Source organism: Lampetra fluviatilis, chromosome 40, assembly GCF_964198595.1.
Source record: "Lampetra fluviatilis chromosome 40, kcLamFluv1.1, whole genome shotgun sequence".
Taxonomy (NCBI): Eukaryota; Metazoa; Chordata; class Hyperoartia; order Petromyzontiformes; family Petromyzontidae; genus Lampetra; species Lampetra fluviatilis.
In genome coordinates, this window is record NC_136314.1 from 8,807,593 (window position 1) to 8,824,159 (window position 16,567).

The 16,567-nt window shown below is 50.9% G+C and overlaps 1 protein-coding gene across 2 annotated transcripts in view; it reads left to right on the plus strand.

Annotated features, from left to right (window-relative positions):
- The window catches only part of LOC144946220 (cytochrome P450 2F3-like), a 57,079-nt gene that overhangs the window by 219 nt on the left and 40,293 nt on the right, over window positions 1-16,567 (plus strand). The window contains exons 1-3 of one of the 2 annotated variants that reach the window (XM_078875077.1): window positions 1,105-1,429; window positions 7,273-7,489; window positions 9,563-9,725. In XM_078875077.1, the coding sequence (XP_078731203.1) occupies window positions 7,280-7,489; window positions 9,563-9,725 (373 nt within the window). In that variant the 5' untranslated portion in view covers window positions 1,105-1,429; window positions 7,273-7,279. Of the gene's footprint in view, window positions 1-1,104; window positions 1,430-7,272; window positions 7,490-9,562; window positions 9,726-16,567 lie in introns of those variants that run through there. The other variant, XM_078875075.1, reaches the window with a different exon arrangement.

The following is a 16,567-nucleotide window of genomic DNA, read 5'->3' on the forward strand; positions in this document are numbered from 1 at the left end:
TTTCTTGTTCTTATATTACATATCTCCGTTTCTTTCTGCATTTCTGTGTTTCCCCCCATCTATTTTTCTGCCTGTCTCTCAGCAGCTCGGTTACTCTCTCTGTTTGTCTCTCTGCATCTCAACGTATCTCTGTATCCCCGTGTGATAGGGTGGGGGCACCTCCCCGTATACAAACCAATCCTATTTTTGAACTTCTACACGGACACATGTGAAAGCTACCACCTCTATGCCTCTCATAGACTATGTTGACATCGTATACAAATCAACCTCTAAAACCAATTTGGATTTACTGAATCCACTCTCTCATTTGGCCTGATTGATGTATTCTGTAAGTGAATGATTGTACGAGTCTTCAAATGATCTACCCAACTCGGCTTACACCATAGGGTATTTTTTATTAATGTGTTTGTGCAATGCTGTATTTCCAATATCTCATGTGACACCGTTGTTTTTTCAACGTTATTTATATTTGCTTCATTTTATGTATTTTATTTGCTATGTTCTTGTCATTTTTGGTGATGTAGGCGATCCCTGAAAAATTAGACTTTATCCCGGTCTTCTGAGTTTCTCCCCTGAATTTACAAACTAAATCTCGACAGGACTTCACTATGAGTTGGGTTTTTTTGTTTAGCAAAAAGCGCACAACAAGCCCCATTTCGGAGTTCATCTACCAGCGCGAAGAGAGGCACTCTTTTACTATCTATTTGTCTCTTTTGCATCTCCGTTGGCCCCTCTACATCACCTAGTTGTCCCCGTATGACAAGCTTGTCCACGCCATCAAAATAGTCCACCCGCCGGAGTTCCTGTTATTCGCGGGCGTTACACGGGTATAAAAAGGCACTTTGGAGGTACCGTTACCTCCAAATTATTAGCCATAATCAGCTGTTATCAGCTCACTGTGCAGGTGAATTGTTACACGGCAAAGGACCAAAAGAGGCTTGGGGGAGGCCTTCATTCAGCAGTGTCTAGATCTGCAGCTGTCGGGAACAAATGTCAAAGAGCAAGTTTGTCGTGATGTGTGAATAATTAAGAACACAATGTCTCGTGGACTTGTGTGTGTGCATGTGGATGTTTATCTGGCACAAGCGTCGTGGTGACGTCACCGCCCAATGAGATGTGTATTGTGGTTTGTATAAAATCCTGCACTCTTGCGCGGTCAATCACATCAAAAATAAATACAGCACGCAGATTTTAGTATATATTTGTCTCTCCGCATAAAACAAATAGATATAAAATCTACTTTTTTCCACATTTCATTGGCCACATTGCCTTCTGTTAATGATTACTTTGCATCGCTAATGTGAACTTGAATCATTGTGGCTAAGAGTGCGGTGTACATTTTTTCTTTGTTCTGTTGGGGTATAAATACGTGGCTCCTGTCCTCTCTGGTGGCTTGGTCACGTCGACTCGGATATCTTCGGCGGTGCAGGTAAGCGGGACGAATGGATGAAGATCTATCTCCACACGCCGTATGGGGGTCGTGGACCTACGCTTCTTGCCTATCATTGCAACACGTTCAGGAGCTAAATGCCGATGTCGAGGCCTGCCAGCCACGAGAGGGCTCCATCAGAGACTAACGTGGTTAAATATATGGTCCATAGTCTGGCTCGCGTGGCCACAGTCACACTGTGGCCTGTCTTTAAGTTCACCTTTTAATGGGGGAAATGTGCGCATCGGGCTGTTGATGTTCTCATGCGGTGTATGCATCCACCGGTGTCTTTGAGGAAACGTCGACGTCAGGAGGTGCGATGTTATGCTGAATTTTATTTGTTGGTGGCTTTGTAAAAATAAATTATATTTTTTCTTTAACTTTGTTTTCCTCTTGAAAATATTACTGGGGGCCTCACAGTACCTGTAACCCAGGGGCCTACAAAATCTTAATTCGGCCCTGCCGAGATGTCTTGGAGCGGGGTCACAGCGCACTCGGTTACCACGGAAGGACGACATCGAGGGTGGCATCTGCTCCACGATTGTTCAGGCGAAAAGCGCCGGTGGTGCTTTTCAAGGGATTTGGTCGTAGTCTCCAGCGACGGAAATATGCGTCCAATCACACGAGATCAACTGTTATTGGCAACGTGTTCGAAGTGTGTGCCCTGTGCGATAAGGGCGATGTCACCTGCATATATGAGCACGCGAAATGATGGACACGGAAGGGCACGATATATATGGGGCGCCACGGTGGCGAGATGTTTACTACCTCGCCTGGTATACAGGAGGTCGTGGGTTCGCACCAGAACGTGATGCCTACTGTATATTTAGAGTTTGCATGTTCTCCCTGTTGTTGCATGGATCTTTCTCCGGGTCTTCCGATTGTTCCCTCCACATTTAGAAACAACGTGCGTTTAGAGTATTTGGCTGCTATTCTTTCCATGTGATAAGCCTCTTCGTTGAGCTATTATTTGTGGTCAGATCGTTTCTGAAAAAGAGCTAATGTAGCTTAACGGACCTTACCTGGTAAAATAAAAAGTTTTTAGTTTTATACTCTTTGGTTCTTTCGGTAAAGTCACGTACGTAAAAAATTAAAAAAAATAAAAATCACTGTGATTAAAAAAAAAAATATCACTGTGATATATTATTTTTATAAAAAATTTCTACCTACGTGACTTTGCCGAAAGAACCAAAGAGTATGGATTCCTGCAGTCACGAAAGCTTCAAATCAAGATTTTAGTCTTATAGTTGTACACCTCGCTGCTTTTAGCAGCTTTTAGCTGCGATGTGTACACTGAGAGTACAGTTGCTGAGCATTGCATTGCTTAGGTTACGGTAGAGCAGCAGCTGATGATTTTGGCTATCTTCAGCATCGGGCCATGATGCCAAACAATGTGATGGGGCAGCAGATGAGGTGGGTAAATTATCCCTGTGCTAGCTTTCTGCTGATGCTTTACAACCAACTACTATGAAGCTGGTGATGGAACTGCTCTTGACAGCTACTACCGATTCGAGTTCCGGCCTGTTCGGGACACAGGCAGCTGGGGGGTCGACAATCGGGGTGAAGTCTGGCAACCACGGTTCGTCCCGTCAGCTTGGAGGTGGAAGACAAGAGGGGTAATTGGCCCTGTAGTTGTAAAGATCTTGCGGCTTTCCAGGATGCAAAATGGCATCGATTTTGCCTTTCTTCCACGGTTTTTTTTCCATTTACCTGTTGTCCTTTGTACGACGGTAAAACCTAAAACAAGATTTGCAAGCCGTTGTTGAATGGAGTCCCCCATGTTCTTTATAAAACTCAGGACAAAGTCCTTCGTATCTCACCCCACACATCACGGATTGGGTGACACGCTTAGAGCAGTGGGAGCCTGTTCATTGGTGCCCTTGAGCAGGAGAGCATCGTGTGGCAAGCCAACATCATGATTTGCCGTGGTGTTTGGTTGTCTGTGTTCCTTTGGTTTTAAGGCACCCGGGTCTTGCAGGAGCACTCCAGACTTTGTGCATCCAGAGTAAGCAAAGTCCAAATGTGCAGTGATGTCTTCCCAACGGGGTTTTCCTTGTGCAGAGTTAATGGGATCCCATAAGTGCAACTCTCATCGCGATCAACGGTTCTGATTAATTCTTTCCAGAGATATGTTTATGGTTGCCAACGTGGCATATCGTGTTTCTGATTTCCCCCTCCCCCGCTTCGTGGGGCTTATACAACTGTAATGTTCTTGGAGGGAGACGGAGTCTTCGTAGAGGCAACACGCTTTATTTCACCAAACAGTTTACACTAATCCCTAACACAAAGGGGTAATGGCCCCTTTCACCCACAACCTGGGGAGGTACAGCCTCCGTGCTATCGTACCTACGACTCTCCCTACTTCAGCCCTCCGGCTAGCTAAACCTAGGGGAGGCTGACCCACCGCTGGCCCGGTGGGTCCCTGACCACTGGCCCGTCCGGACCTGGCCCTCACAAGGGCATCAGGCCGAGGGAACCTCAGGGTCCTAACCCCACGACCACTGGCACCGCACTGAGCCCTGGCCCTTAGAAGGACGTCGGCGGCTTGGGGTCCAGGGTCTTCTTCTTCTTCAGGCAGCTTCTGGTTTCGGCTTGAGATGGACCGACTCGCGCTCTCAGAGACCCGCCTTATATACTCTTTCTCCCTGAGGGGCGGGGTTCTGGGGGATCGTAGCTCCTGCCAGCCCCCTCCCCTCAGAGGGGTTCCAACCGCCGTTGGCCCGACCGGTCCGGACCGGTTTCTACCCCTCTCCCTGGTTGTGGCGCGTGTGTGTCAATCATGACCACCAAACAACCATGTTTGGCAAAGCTGGTGAGCGCAGGCTTGTGCCGGTGGCGGTGGAGAGCGCAGATATCGGAACATCGAGTGCAATACGATTATAGGCATCGATGAAAATTTGATGGAAATCTGATGGGTTTGGGCACATTTTGCGCGATTTGATCATCGGTGTGGGCTGTTTCTCCAAAATGTTACAATGAGCAGTTAGGCCCATGAAAAGGTGCTCTGCCCTGTAGAGTGGAGATGTGGCGTGATGTTAACCACCTCACCTGGTACACATAAGGTCGTGGGTACGATCCCGACTCTAACGCCTGCTGTATATTTGAGTTTGCATGTTTTCTCTCTCTCTCTCTCCATGGTCACGTTGATTTTTCTCGGGGTCCTTCAGTTTTTTCCCCTCCACATTTAGAATGAACATCATGCGTTTAGATTATATTATTGAGCTGCTATCCATTTCCGCGTGATAAGCCACTTCGCTGAGCTGTCTTTTGTGGCCAGGTTGCTTCTGAAAAAGAGCTATATAGCCTTACCTGGTAAGATATATTTTTTAATGGTTTAGTTTTTAAATAGTTATACTTCCCCACACCACTACATAAATGCATGCCATTTGTGTGACGTCAGCATGCACAAAACCAGATCAACGCTGTGGGATGTCGGTGATGTAATCGCGCAGATGTGAGCGGTGGCGTCACCACTGCCAGTCAGCCAGGAACACTTTATATGTGTAGTGACATTGAATGAGTCACTGCAGCACGTGCCGCTGGGAGATTGGTAGACAATAGAATTAGGGGTAACAGTTGGACCTGTGGGCAAGGCATGGAGCCCTCTGTGGGATCTAGAGGGGTGCGGGGCCGAGGGTGGAGCCTGGCCACGCTGGGCAGAATAAAAGGCGAGCTCCAACTCGCAGTCGGGGCTGCTGCGATCTGGAATGGAACTCGTCGTGCCGTCATCCTGATCTTCGCCCTCTTTAAGCTGTGGGTCTGGCAGCGTGTTGGCTGTCCCGACCCGGTGTGTAGTTATCCCCTAAGGCTGTGAAGGCCGAAATAAAAGAGAGAGAGAGTACCTCCAATTAGTGTCTGTGAATTAGTATGTAGTGTAGTGCCTGAAATACGCGCCACACACGGAAGTGGGTGTATGCGCAAGCAGAGTACAGTGGGAGTAAACGAGGTCGAGGTTTTTATTGTCGTTAGGCGTTAGGAAAAGCCCAGAGACGGGTCAGGGGCGATTAAGGACACAGGGTGCTGATTGGCTGGGAGTTGTTATTGTCTAAATGTGATGCCACGCTGTCTGAGGACAGTGTAACAGAGGGTAGGGGGCGATTAAGGACGCAGGGCGCTGATTGGCCGGGAAGTTGTTGTCGCTAAGTGGCGCCGTGTTGTCTGGAAAATGTGGCAGGTGCCAGCCCCCCGCTAGGGGGCGACGGGCGTCGCGGGGGATGCCACCGATTAATTGGAGATTAATTGCCCTGGGGATAAAGGGAGGGGGTTTTGAAGCAGCGGAGAAGCATAGGGTAGCAGCGGAGAAGCATAGGGTAGCAGCGGAGAAGCATAGGGTAGCAGCGGAGAAGCATAGGGTAGCAGCGGAGAAGCATAGGGTAGCAGCGGAGAAGCATAGGGTAGCAGCGGAGAAGCATAGGGTAGCAGCGGAGAAGCATAGGGTAGCAGCGGCTGGAGTGTGGCGGAGAAGCTGATAAAGAGCAGCTGAACTGTGACGGGGAGAGTCGACGGAGGAGAGCGCGGAGGAGGAATGTTGATCTACCGGTATTAGCAGAATAAAGTGAGAGAGAAAAGCAAGAAGCTGTGGTGTCAAGTCGAGCACTACAGTAGTGTACTAAAATACAGCAGATCTTGCTTGGCGCTCAAGATGCGTTCCTGGAGAAGTGAGCGCTAAGCAAATCAGCATTAAAAAGGGGTCATTATACCATTGTGTATATGGGGATGCATTCCGACAATGTTATTTCTTTCGTATGAGCAATATGAGGGCTTCATTGGGGTTAGGGAAATAGTGCTAACAACAATAATACAGATAGCAAACAGTATTTCATGATTTTTTAAATTACAATAACGAGCGTATCACGTTATTATAAGAACACAACACGTCGCCCATCTTGACGCGCAAATTGCGCACACTTTTCTTGGCGGTCGGCGTTTGAAGCGGTGGACTGCGACCCTCAAAGAAATGGTGCTGCTCTACCCGTGGTCACCCCCTCTACAAACCTCCCCTCCCCCCTTCCCCGTGCTCTGTGGATCAAACAATCACTCGAGATGCCAGTGCATGGTAGTCAAGAGCAATCTATGCGAACGCTTTCACAAGAGGTTACGCGTCCGGTGCAACTGTCCTTCGCCGACTACGCCTCGTGAGTGACTGATTGAAATGTTACAATGGGATATTTTCAAGCATCCTCCCAAACAAACACAATTCTCAGAAAGGTCGCAGGCATTTAAAGGTCGCGGGCATTTAAAGGTCACAAGAACATTGCCCTGATGCTATGTGCAACCTCACCCCCACCCTCGACCTCCCCTTTGGGACCCACCACCTTCACCATTTTCTCTGTTAGCTTGCACAACTGTTTGGTGTCCCAGATGCGTTGTGGTGCCGTGGCCCCTGCCACTGTCGCTGCTGCTGTCATCTTCACAGGCCGGTATAACCAGGGTCATGCTTAAATGCAAAGGTCCGGGAGACTAGCAGAGGCGTGCTATGTGTGTGGCTGGGATGGGTCATCTTAGCCCTCTGGTGCGAGCTTCGAGGGGCGACCCCTCGGCAGATGGGCCGATTGAAGGGCGCCCGCTCTTCCACCCGGGGAGCGAAGGAAAAAGTAGGTGGCAGCGATTGGCCGACGAAGGGCGTGGCACTTTATTCAGCACCAGGGAGGCAGGGAAGTCGTGCCAGAGATGACCATCGTGACCCGTGTTGGTTTGTGAAGGGATTCCGGTTTTTGCCAACGTTCCCCCCCCCCTCCCTGTGCTCAACAACATTTGGGAGGTAGGGTTGCTACTTCCGGGGAACTAAAACGGTGACGCATCGCGTCTCCCTGACCGCTTGATGCTCGCCCCCTATCGCGCAGGGTCGCCATGTCTGTGGATGCATCTCCGAGTGCCGCTCTGGGCGGCTCCACGTCCTGGGTTCCTTCGTGCTTGCTGCTGCTGATCTTCCTGGTCTGGTCCGCCCAACGTCTGCTGGGAGGCGGCTCCAAAAGATTCCCCCCAGGTCCCCGGCCATGGCCCCTGTTGGGAAATCTGATGCAGGTCAACCTGCATGCCCCGTACGAGACCCTCTCAAAGGTGAGCACTGTGATATGGTTACCCAGGGTGCAACTTTGATCATTGTAGTTATACAGGCCTGCGTCTCGCTTAATGAGTGTTCTTTCCGCGAGAATCCGCTGCAACGAGCATTTGCAATTTAGACCAATTTGTTCGCCAAAACGAGCAAATGGTCGTGTAACGAGCGGAGGACCGGTCAATCGAATGCGTTCCGTGGGAGAAGGGAGTCCACTGCAGCCCGCAGCTGTTTGTTAACCAGTTGTGCTGTGTGCGTGCATGATTCGCCGTGTGATGGAGAGGGTGCCTCGTGGTGTTTCTGTAATGGGTGGGTGTGAGAGCGGTGGGTGGGGGGCACTAATTCATTGCAGATGCTGAGGACAGGCACCTGCAATCACTGTGGTTCTTCATGTGTGGTGATTTATTACTTTATTTGAACATGATTTGTATTTCTCATGTTTAAAAAAAAAGTTTCTCAAGAGTGGAAAATGTTGGGATTGAAACGTAACTTCTCTTTTAACATGGGATCCAATGGAAAAACGATGATCACTTAAAAAGTGTTCACTTAACAAGCATTTTTGCGGATGTATCTCGCTCGTTAGGTGAGACACGCCTAAACAAATGAGTGTATGCATATCTATTTCATATTCTTTGGGTCTTGCGGTAAAGTCACGCAGATAGAAATAAATAATGACAATAAAAGAATAAAAATGAAAATAAAGAGAATAAAAAATATAATTTGTATTTTTATAATTGTATTGTTTTTTTTTTCTATCTGTGACGTTACCGAAAGACCCAAAGAATATGAATTCCTGCAGTCGCGAAAGCTTTAAGTCAATATATATTTTAGTTTTTGAAGGGTTTTGTAAAAACGACTTAATAACCACAAAGCAATAACGGAAAGCTCACCAAGCATTCAATTCCCAGGAAGTTTTTTGAAATGTAAAATTCTTAGAAGATTTAAAAGAATCCACTGAAATCGATTTATTTGAAAAAGTTTTTAATCGTTAACATATGACAGAGAAACTTGGTACAAATTAGAACAAAATAGGAATGACAAGAAATTCGACAAAAAAATACATGCTTGTGGTAAATCCATGCAAACAAATATGATCTGATGTGTGTATTGTCCTTGAAATTGATTGGCCTACACCAGGCACAGCCTCCTGTATGGCCTTGTCTCACGGTTGTTCGACCTAAGAAAACATATTCAACTAATTTTATTTTACCAGGTAAGGCCCCACTGAACTGTGTAGCTCTTTTTCAGAAGCGAACTAATCACAAATGATAACTCAACGAAGTGGCTTATTGTGCGGAAATTTATAGCAGCCAAAAACTCTAAACAGGTGATGTTGATTCCAAATGTGGAGGGGGAAAACCGGAGGACCCGGATAAAAATTCCACATGATCACGGCGAGAGAGAGACACACGCAAACTCCAAATATACAGCAGGCGTCGCGGTCGGGATCGAACCCACGACCTTCTGTACACCAGGCGAGGTAGCTAACATCTTGCCGCCGTGGCATTAATGCTAGAAGCCCGGACGATCGACGATCAACCGGTTACACTTGACACGTATTCCGATTCTAGATTTGAAGCTTTCGTGACTGCAAGGATTCATATTCTTAGGTTTTTTCGGTAAAGTCACGTAGGTAAAAAATTAAAATTAATGAAAGTAAAATAAAATAAAAATCACGACGTTTCGGAGGCAACACAAGCTTCCGTCTTCAGGTGGAACCGTCACAGCACGATAGCTGTATCAAGTGAGAGAAATACAAAGAAAACAGTATTTGTATATATATACTGGTTGAGGGTGGGAGGAGACAAGGTAGGACCTGAATATTATTTTTGTGAGGTTCGGTGCGGCTCAAGCACGCTGTTAAGAATGAGCCTTTGTTGTGTAAACTAGGTGCGGATGATGTAAAGGTGCGTGTAAAAGGGACTGAGCCTTTTTATTATGTAGAGATGATGCGGCTGAAATCGCTGCCAGGAAATTAGTCTTTGTTGTGTAGAATGGTTGACTGAGCCTATTATTATGTAGAGGTGGTGCGGCTTAAATCGCTGCTATTCCGATGTCTGATGGCGTGCGCGGCACAGCTGGCTGAGACGTACGGGCCGGTGTACAGCGTGAGTCTCGGCCCGCGCCGCAGCGTCGTCCTGGCGGGATACGAAGCCGTGCGGGAGGCTCTCGTGTTGCAAGCAGACGACTTCTCGGACCGGCCCATCGTGCCCATATTCAGGGACTTGTCCTCGTGCAAAGGTTAGAAAGTGTAGAGTGCACCACCACCAAAGACAAAGATCTCCCGTGTAGCCTGTAACGGACTGTCGGGGCAAGTGCTGTAAGCGAGCAGCACCTATAACGGCCGGCACGGCACACGAGGGGGTGGGTGGCCTACACCACGCCCGGCTACCTTTGTCTCCCTAGTGGTGACGTTCACACGCCACACCAGGTTACTGATTTGAGGCTGAGTCGACCTAGGGGAGGGCCAGGACCAGCTCAGATAATCGTCTCTGGTGTTGGTGGCCGTATTTTTTTCCGAAACCAAGATATTCTGCAAACCTTCCGGCTACTATCAAAGGTTTGTTCATTAAGCCATCCAGATACATAAACATAACTTCAACCGAGAAGATGGATAGAAATTAAGCAATAATTGGAAGGATGTTATTAACCAGGTAAAACCTCAACTATTTATGGTTGTTCCATCATATCTGCCGGGTACTATTCTATTGTTCCGAGTTAATTTCCCCCCGCCCCGCATCCCCATCGATCCCAGCCTCCCACTTCCAGCTCCGCCCACTTCCCCCCCAGCTTCATGTCCTCTCTCCCCCTAGCGCTCACGCAGCCCCCCCCCATCCCCCTACCCCACCCCCCCTCTCTCTCCCCCTTTGCTCCTCCCCCCCCTCTCTAACCTATATAACCTCTTGCCACGGCAGCTCTCTCGCCCACTGCATTGGCATTGTTGCTGCATTGGCATTGTTGCTGCATTGGCATTGTTGCTGCATTGGCATTGTTGCTGCATTGGCATTGTTGCTGCATTGGCATTGTTGCTGCATTGGCATTGTTGCTGCATTGGCATTGTTGCAGCATTGGCATTGTTGCTGCATTGGCATTGTTGCTGCATTGGCATTGCTGCTGTATTGGCACTCGTGCACCGCCCATGCTCCTGGTGCTGTTGATACACTTGGGCTACGCCCATCCCCAAACCTTTATAAACAGTTTGCCTTTAGAGGCTGACTTTTTTGCCTGATGATGACCGCTTGTGTTGCGATTGAAACGTCGTGATTTGTTTTATTTTATTTCTAACTACGTGACTTTACCGAAAGAACCAAAGAGTATTACGGTACAGTGAAAATACTTAAATTATCACCGAACTTGAGAAAGAATTGTGGGAAAAGGCTTTGTTGTAGGTATCATTGTTGTTGTTGGTAGCATTGTTGTTGTAGGTGTCATTGTTGTTGTTGCTAACATGATTGTTGTTGATAACATCATTCTTGCTGGTAACATGATTGTTGTTGATAGCATTATTGTTGTAGGTAGCATTCAAGTTGTAGCTAGCATTATTGTTGTAGGTAGCATCATTGTGTAGAGACACAGTCGGATGTCTCTGTGGGTTACACAAAAGTCACTGGACCGGAAGCGGTCCTCAATTGGACGAGCTGGGGGCACGTGACTGGATGTGGGTCTCAATTGGAGGAGAGAGGGACCCGTGGCCTGAAGCAGGGACACGACGATACAGCCAAGGGGCAGGGGTCCCATGGAGGGCCAAGGGATAAAGGGGGAGCGAGGGGGGCATTCGGGGCTTGTCTCGGGGAACCTACGACCAACACGCACGCACATAGTGTAATATCGTTGAGGACTCTTGGACGCCGGGGTTGGAGGCACACGTATTTATTCCACGTCAGTTGGCACAATCACGGACATACAACACTGGAGGGGGTATCGGCCCCCTCACCCGGCTAGCTGGGGATACACTTGCTAGCTATGCCTAACCTACCTCCTAGTCCTCCACTAACGGGCTAGGGGAGGCTATCTGGCCTGACACTGGTAAGTCGGGCTTACGGTACCCGGAGTCCCAGACCAGCTCTGATAAGAGCACCGGCTCTGGCTCTCGGGACCACGCCGCTGGCTCGGTCCTGTGCGGCCCTGATAAGGGCGGCGATCCAGGGGAGTCCAGGGCTCTATCTGGATGATCTTCGGTCTTCACTGGTTTAGCTTAACCTATTCCCCGAGCCCTCCGGCTCATCCCCTTTTATACCAAACCCCCCGCTGAGGGGTGGGGCCCTGGGGGATCCCAGCTCCGAGTCAGCCCCCCAGGCTGCCCGATGCGGACGTCGCTGGGAGCACCTGCCCGTGCACCGACATAGCCACGCCCACTGTGTTTCTTTCCCATCTGATCCCATTGAATACAGCCCCTCCGTAACACCCCTACATCACCCCCCCCTGTACAGCTCGCAGCCGTCCCGGCTGCAAAAAAAACAACAATAAAAGTGTATTTACCCCTTGAACCCGCGTGTGACTCACAATTTTTTTCAACAATAACAATACAAGAACACCAACAAGAACCGCAACAGCAAGAAGAGAATTAACCCGGCGCACCCTCCCTGAATAAATACGAATACCGTAAGAGCACCCTATATCCAATATGTAGGAGAACACACCACACACACAACACACAATGAACACAACATGTGTACAATCCAGTGTGCAGGAACCACACCACCCACACAACACACAATGAACACAACATATGTACATTTCTCCGGCCCTCACAAAAGTCTGCGCATTTTTGCGCGCGTTCTTGCAGCGGGCCCTTCACACGGGGCAACCCCGGATGGCGGACTGTCTGGTGGCAACTGTCCGTCTCCGAGTGAGTGTCTTTTTGGTGCCGCGAGACCCTCGGCATCCCCAGGAGGGGTTGTCGGGCGTGAGTCCGTCACTCCTGGTGCACCTGGGGGAGCGGGACAGCCGGCAACACGTTAGGTGAGAGCAGCGGAGACGGACCCTGTGAGTCGGTCGACCCCCCACATGTTTGGCCACGCGTGTGTGAAGTGGGAATTCGTACCGCAACGAAGGGTTTTAATCTGGACGGGTGCACAAACCACCGCCGCTTCCCCCATTTGATGCGTACGCACTGAGGCCGCAAAACCTCAACCACCTCCACAGGGCCCCGCCACGGCCGCACCAGTTTAGAGGAGGTTGCAAGTGGTACCTGTGGACAGTGCAGCCATGCCTTGTCCCCCGGCTTCCACTGCAGCACGTGCGCCCGACCCAGTCTGAGCCTCTCATTACCTTTCTGACGGAGGTCGGAATTTTGCATGGCAGCATCCCGTGCCTCTGTTAATTTAGCAAGATTAAATTTAACATGGTCGGCCAATTTAGTTTTACCCTGCGGCGCGGGGATCTGCAGCTGGGCCCGAACAGGCGGGTCAGGTTCGTGGCCATACATCAGGAAGAAGAGGGAAAATCCCGTTGCCGCATGGGGGGCCATTCTATATGCTGCCAAGACCCCTTGAATTTGCAGGTCCCAATCGGTCTGTGAGTCCAAAACCTGCTGTGACAACATCGACGTGATGGTTCGATGCAGACGCTCGACCATCCCGTCAGTTTGCGGGTGATACGGGGAGGTACGAATTTTTTTCGTGCCCAGGAGCTCACAGACTTGTTGGAGTAGTTTTCCGGAAACATTTTTGCCCTGGTCGGTCAGCAGCCGCTCCGGAGCACCTTTGTCCAGGACGTATCCCTGGACAAAGGCCTCCACGATGGCTGCTGCCGACTGGTTGGAAAGGGGCCAGGCCATAGGCCAGCGCGTAAAGTATTCCACACCGGTCAACAAATATCTATTGCCCCTGGGGGTGGCGGGGAATGGGCCCAGAATATCCAGCGCGACAAGCTCGTTGACTCTGGAGACTTTGATAGATTGCAAAGGCGGGTTAGACTCCCGTGCTGGTGGTTTCCGTTGCGCACACCGACGGCATGACCCCAACAGATCCGCGACATCCCTTGTCATGCCCGGCCAAAAAAAATCAAGCTGGAGCAAGGCGCTCATGAGCGGCCCACACCACCTTACCCCGCAACCCAGAAGGGACCACCAGCCGGTGTCGATGGGATCTCCCGTCCCAATGCATTAGCATACCCTGGACCATTTCCCATGAGTCGGCATCACCCCTCCCCCGCCCAGCACCCCCGACGCGACGACGCAACGCGAGGAGGGAGGTATCCTCCATCTGGAGGCGCCCCCATTCAGTGACAGGCAACCCCAACAGGGAATCTTTTCCCTGTTGTGCGATCGAATTCGTCATTGACGCTGCGTCGTCGGCGGCCGCCAAGACCGGAACGGATATCTGACCCGGAGGCCTGCAACGTCCCGACCCCAGGAGGCATGCGCATTCGGAGGTGGTTGGCATGCGCGACAGAGCTTCCGCATTGGTGTGGCGAACGCCCTTACGGTACGTAGTTTCAAAATCAAAGTCCTGGAGAATCTCCAACCATCGAGACAATTGTCCCGATGGTTGTTGAACTCGCAGGGCGTACTGTAGTGCCGCATGATCTGTACGGACGGTGAAACGCCGACCGTACAGATACGGGCGGTACTGTTGGATAAAATTGACAATTGCCAACAGTTCCCGACGGGTGACACAATATCTTTGCTCCGCTGGAGACAACACCCGACTACCGTACGCGACTACCCGTTCTACGCCGTCAACCACCTGTGAAAGCACGCCCCCAATATCCGTGTTGCTCGCATCGGTGTCGAGCAAAAAGGGTTTAGAAAAATCGGGGTAAATCAAGGGAGGAGCTTTTACCAGAGCATCCCGAAGGGAGCAAAAAGCAGCCTCCTCCTCCTGTCCCCAATGAAACCGGACCCCCTTTGACGTAAAAGCGTGTAGGGGCTTCGCAATCGTCGCAAAATCCGCGACAAACCGTCGGTAATACGACGAGAATCCAACGAAACTCCTGACCTCTCCCACAGAGGTGGGAGTCGGCCAGGAGCTGACGCACTGCGTTTTGGCGGGATCGGTAGCAATACCTGAGCGTCCGACGATATGTCCCAAATAACGCACAGATTCGCGTAACAGATGACATTTTTGGGGTTTAAATTTCAAATTAGCAGCCCGCATTTTGAGGAAAACCGCCCGCAACCTCTGGAGATGTTCGTCAAATGTTTTGCTAAAGACGATAACGTCATCCAAATAAATCAAGCACGAGTCCCATTGCAATCCAGCCAAAACCAATTCCATCAATCGCTGGAAAGTTGCCGGCGCTGAGTGGAGTCCCATCGGCAACCGGTTGAATTGGAACAGGCCGTGCGGTGTACGGAATGCAGTTTTAGGCTTTGAATCATCGTCCAGAGGAAGCTGCCAGAATCCCGAAAGCAAATCCAATGTGGAGAAGAATCGCGCTCCCGCCAAGGCGTCAAGCGATTCGTCCATCCGTGGGAACGGGTATGCGTCGGCAACAGAAATTTTGTTGAGGCGACGAAAATCGACGCAAAAACGCAACGAGCCATCCTGTTTCTTAACCAGGACGATCGGCGCTCCCCAAGGGCTGGTAGAGGGATAAATGACGCAGCAGATGAGTACAGCCCAAATCGAATTTGTTCCGACTGAAAACGTCGGAAAATTTACGCAGCAGTGTTTTAAGCTTTTGACGCTCTAAATCCGACAGGTCCGTCGATCCCGCACAAAGCGCCTCGAGCCACCCTTCATCGCTGTCCGAATGTGGTCGCGGCAGAGGGACAGTGCTTACGTGATTCGCGACGGGTTCCTCACAGGGCACCGGCGTTGCGTGAGCAAGCACGGTCCCCTGTGGAACCACCACCATCTGCGACCCCACATTGAGGACCGCGATGAAAGGATCCCCGTCCCCTTTAACGATGGTCTGGGCCGGAATTAAATGAGGTCCGCTAACCCCGGCCCTAGACGGCCCCAGCAGAACCCCCTGGTCCCCAATGCCTTTAGCGAAGGGCCGACGAAGTTTAAGATGCACCAACATTTGTGCCCCCGGCGGTACGCGTACCGTTCTATCGACGAACGCCGGTACCGTCGCGAACGCCGTCCGACCCGCAGCGGGGGACGGCAGAAACGCCATGCGTCGGCCCGACGGGAGCTCAATGCAGCCCTGGTCGATCAAAATACGAATCGGCATTTTGCCCAGGAAGTCCGTCCCCAGCAGGCACGGAACCGCCAGCGAGGAGGAAACAAAAATCGGGCCAGATAATTTGATATCACCGATACAAATTTGCTCTCGAATTTGTCCAATGATGCCAAGTGAGCCCCCGTTAGCAGCATAGAATGGGACGTTAACGGGCAGCAAAGGACGGCTCTGGACAGGAAGAATATTGTAAATTAGTTATGAAATGATGGTCGCCGATGCTCCCGTTTCGACCAGGATGCGCACCTCAACCCCGTCAATGTGCCCCACAACGGCTGACGACCCCGACGATGCGGCCACAACGCGATGGGCCAACACGGACCACTGGCTGGGTTCGATATGAGTCCCCACAGTGGTGCGTGTTGGCGCGACGGTGTGCAATGTCGGCCCCCCGTTCGCTGCGGTGTGCGAGTGTGTGACGGGTGTGTGCGTGGGCCAAACATGAGGGGTGCCGCGACTCACCGGGTTATGTTGATGGAGCTTGGGAGGAGGGCCGGCGTCCTGTCGAGGCGTCGTCCCACGCTGCCGAGGAGAGCGGCACCCCGAGGCGACATGGCCCCGGATGCCGCAATTGTAACAGCGCGGGAGCGCTGGCGACGACGATGGATGGTCGAGGCGGCTCGACCCGTCCCGGCCCGCCCATACTCCCGCTCTCTGCTGCAGTTGACGATCTACAGCGCAAATTTCCTCCGCCGGGAGTGTGGCTGCAGCCACAGCACGCCCGGTCGCTGCCTTGCTAGTCTTCCGTCGCTGCGAGAGTAGGTTGGCGTGGAGGAGTCGTGCAGCCTGGAGGGAACACATTTCTGCGTCGTCCTGTGCCACGACGACAATGTCTAAGTCGTCCGCCAGCAGGAGGATCTTCTCGGTTACCATAGCGTCCACGCCTTCGTTGTCCATTCGTGGGAAGGCCGTCTTTGCTAGTGCCAGGAGACTCGTACGATACGCCAGGG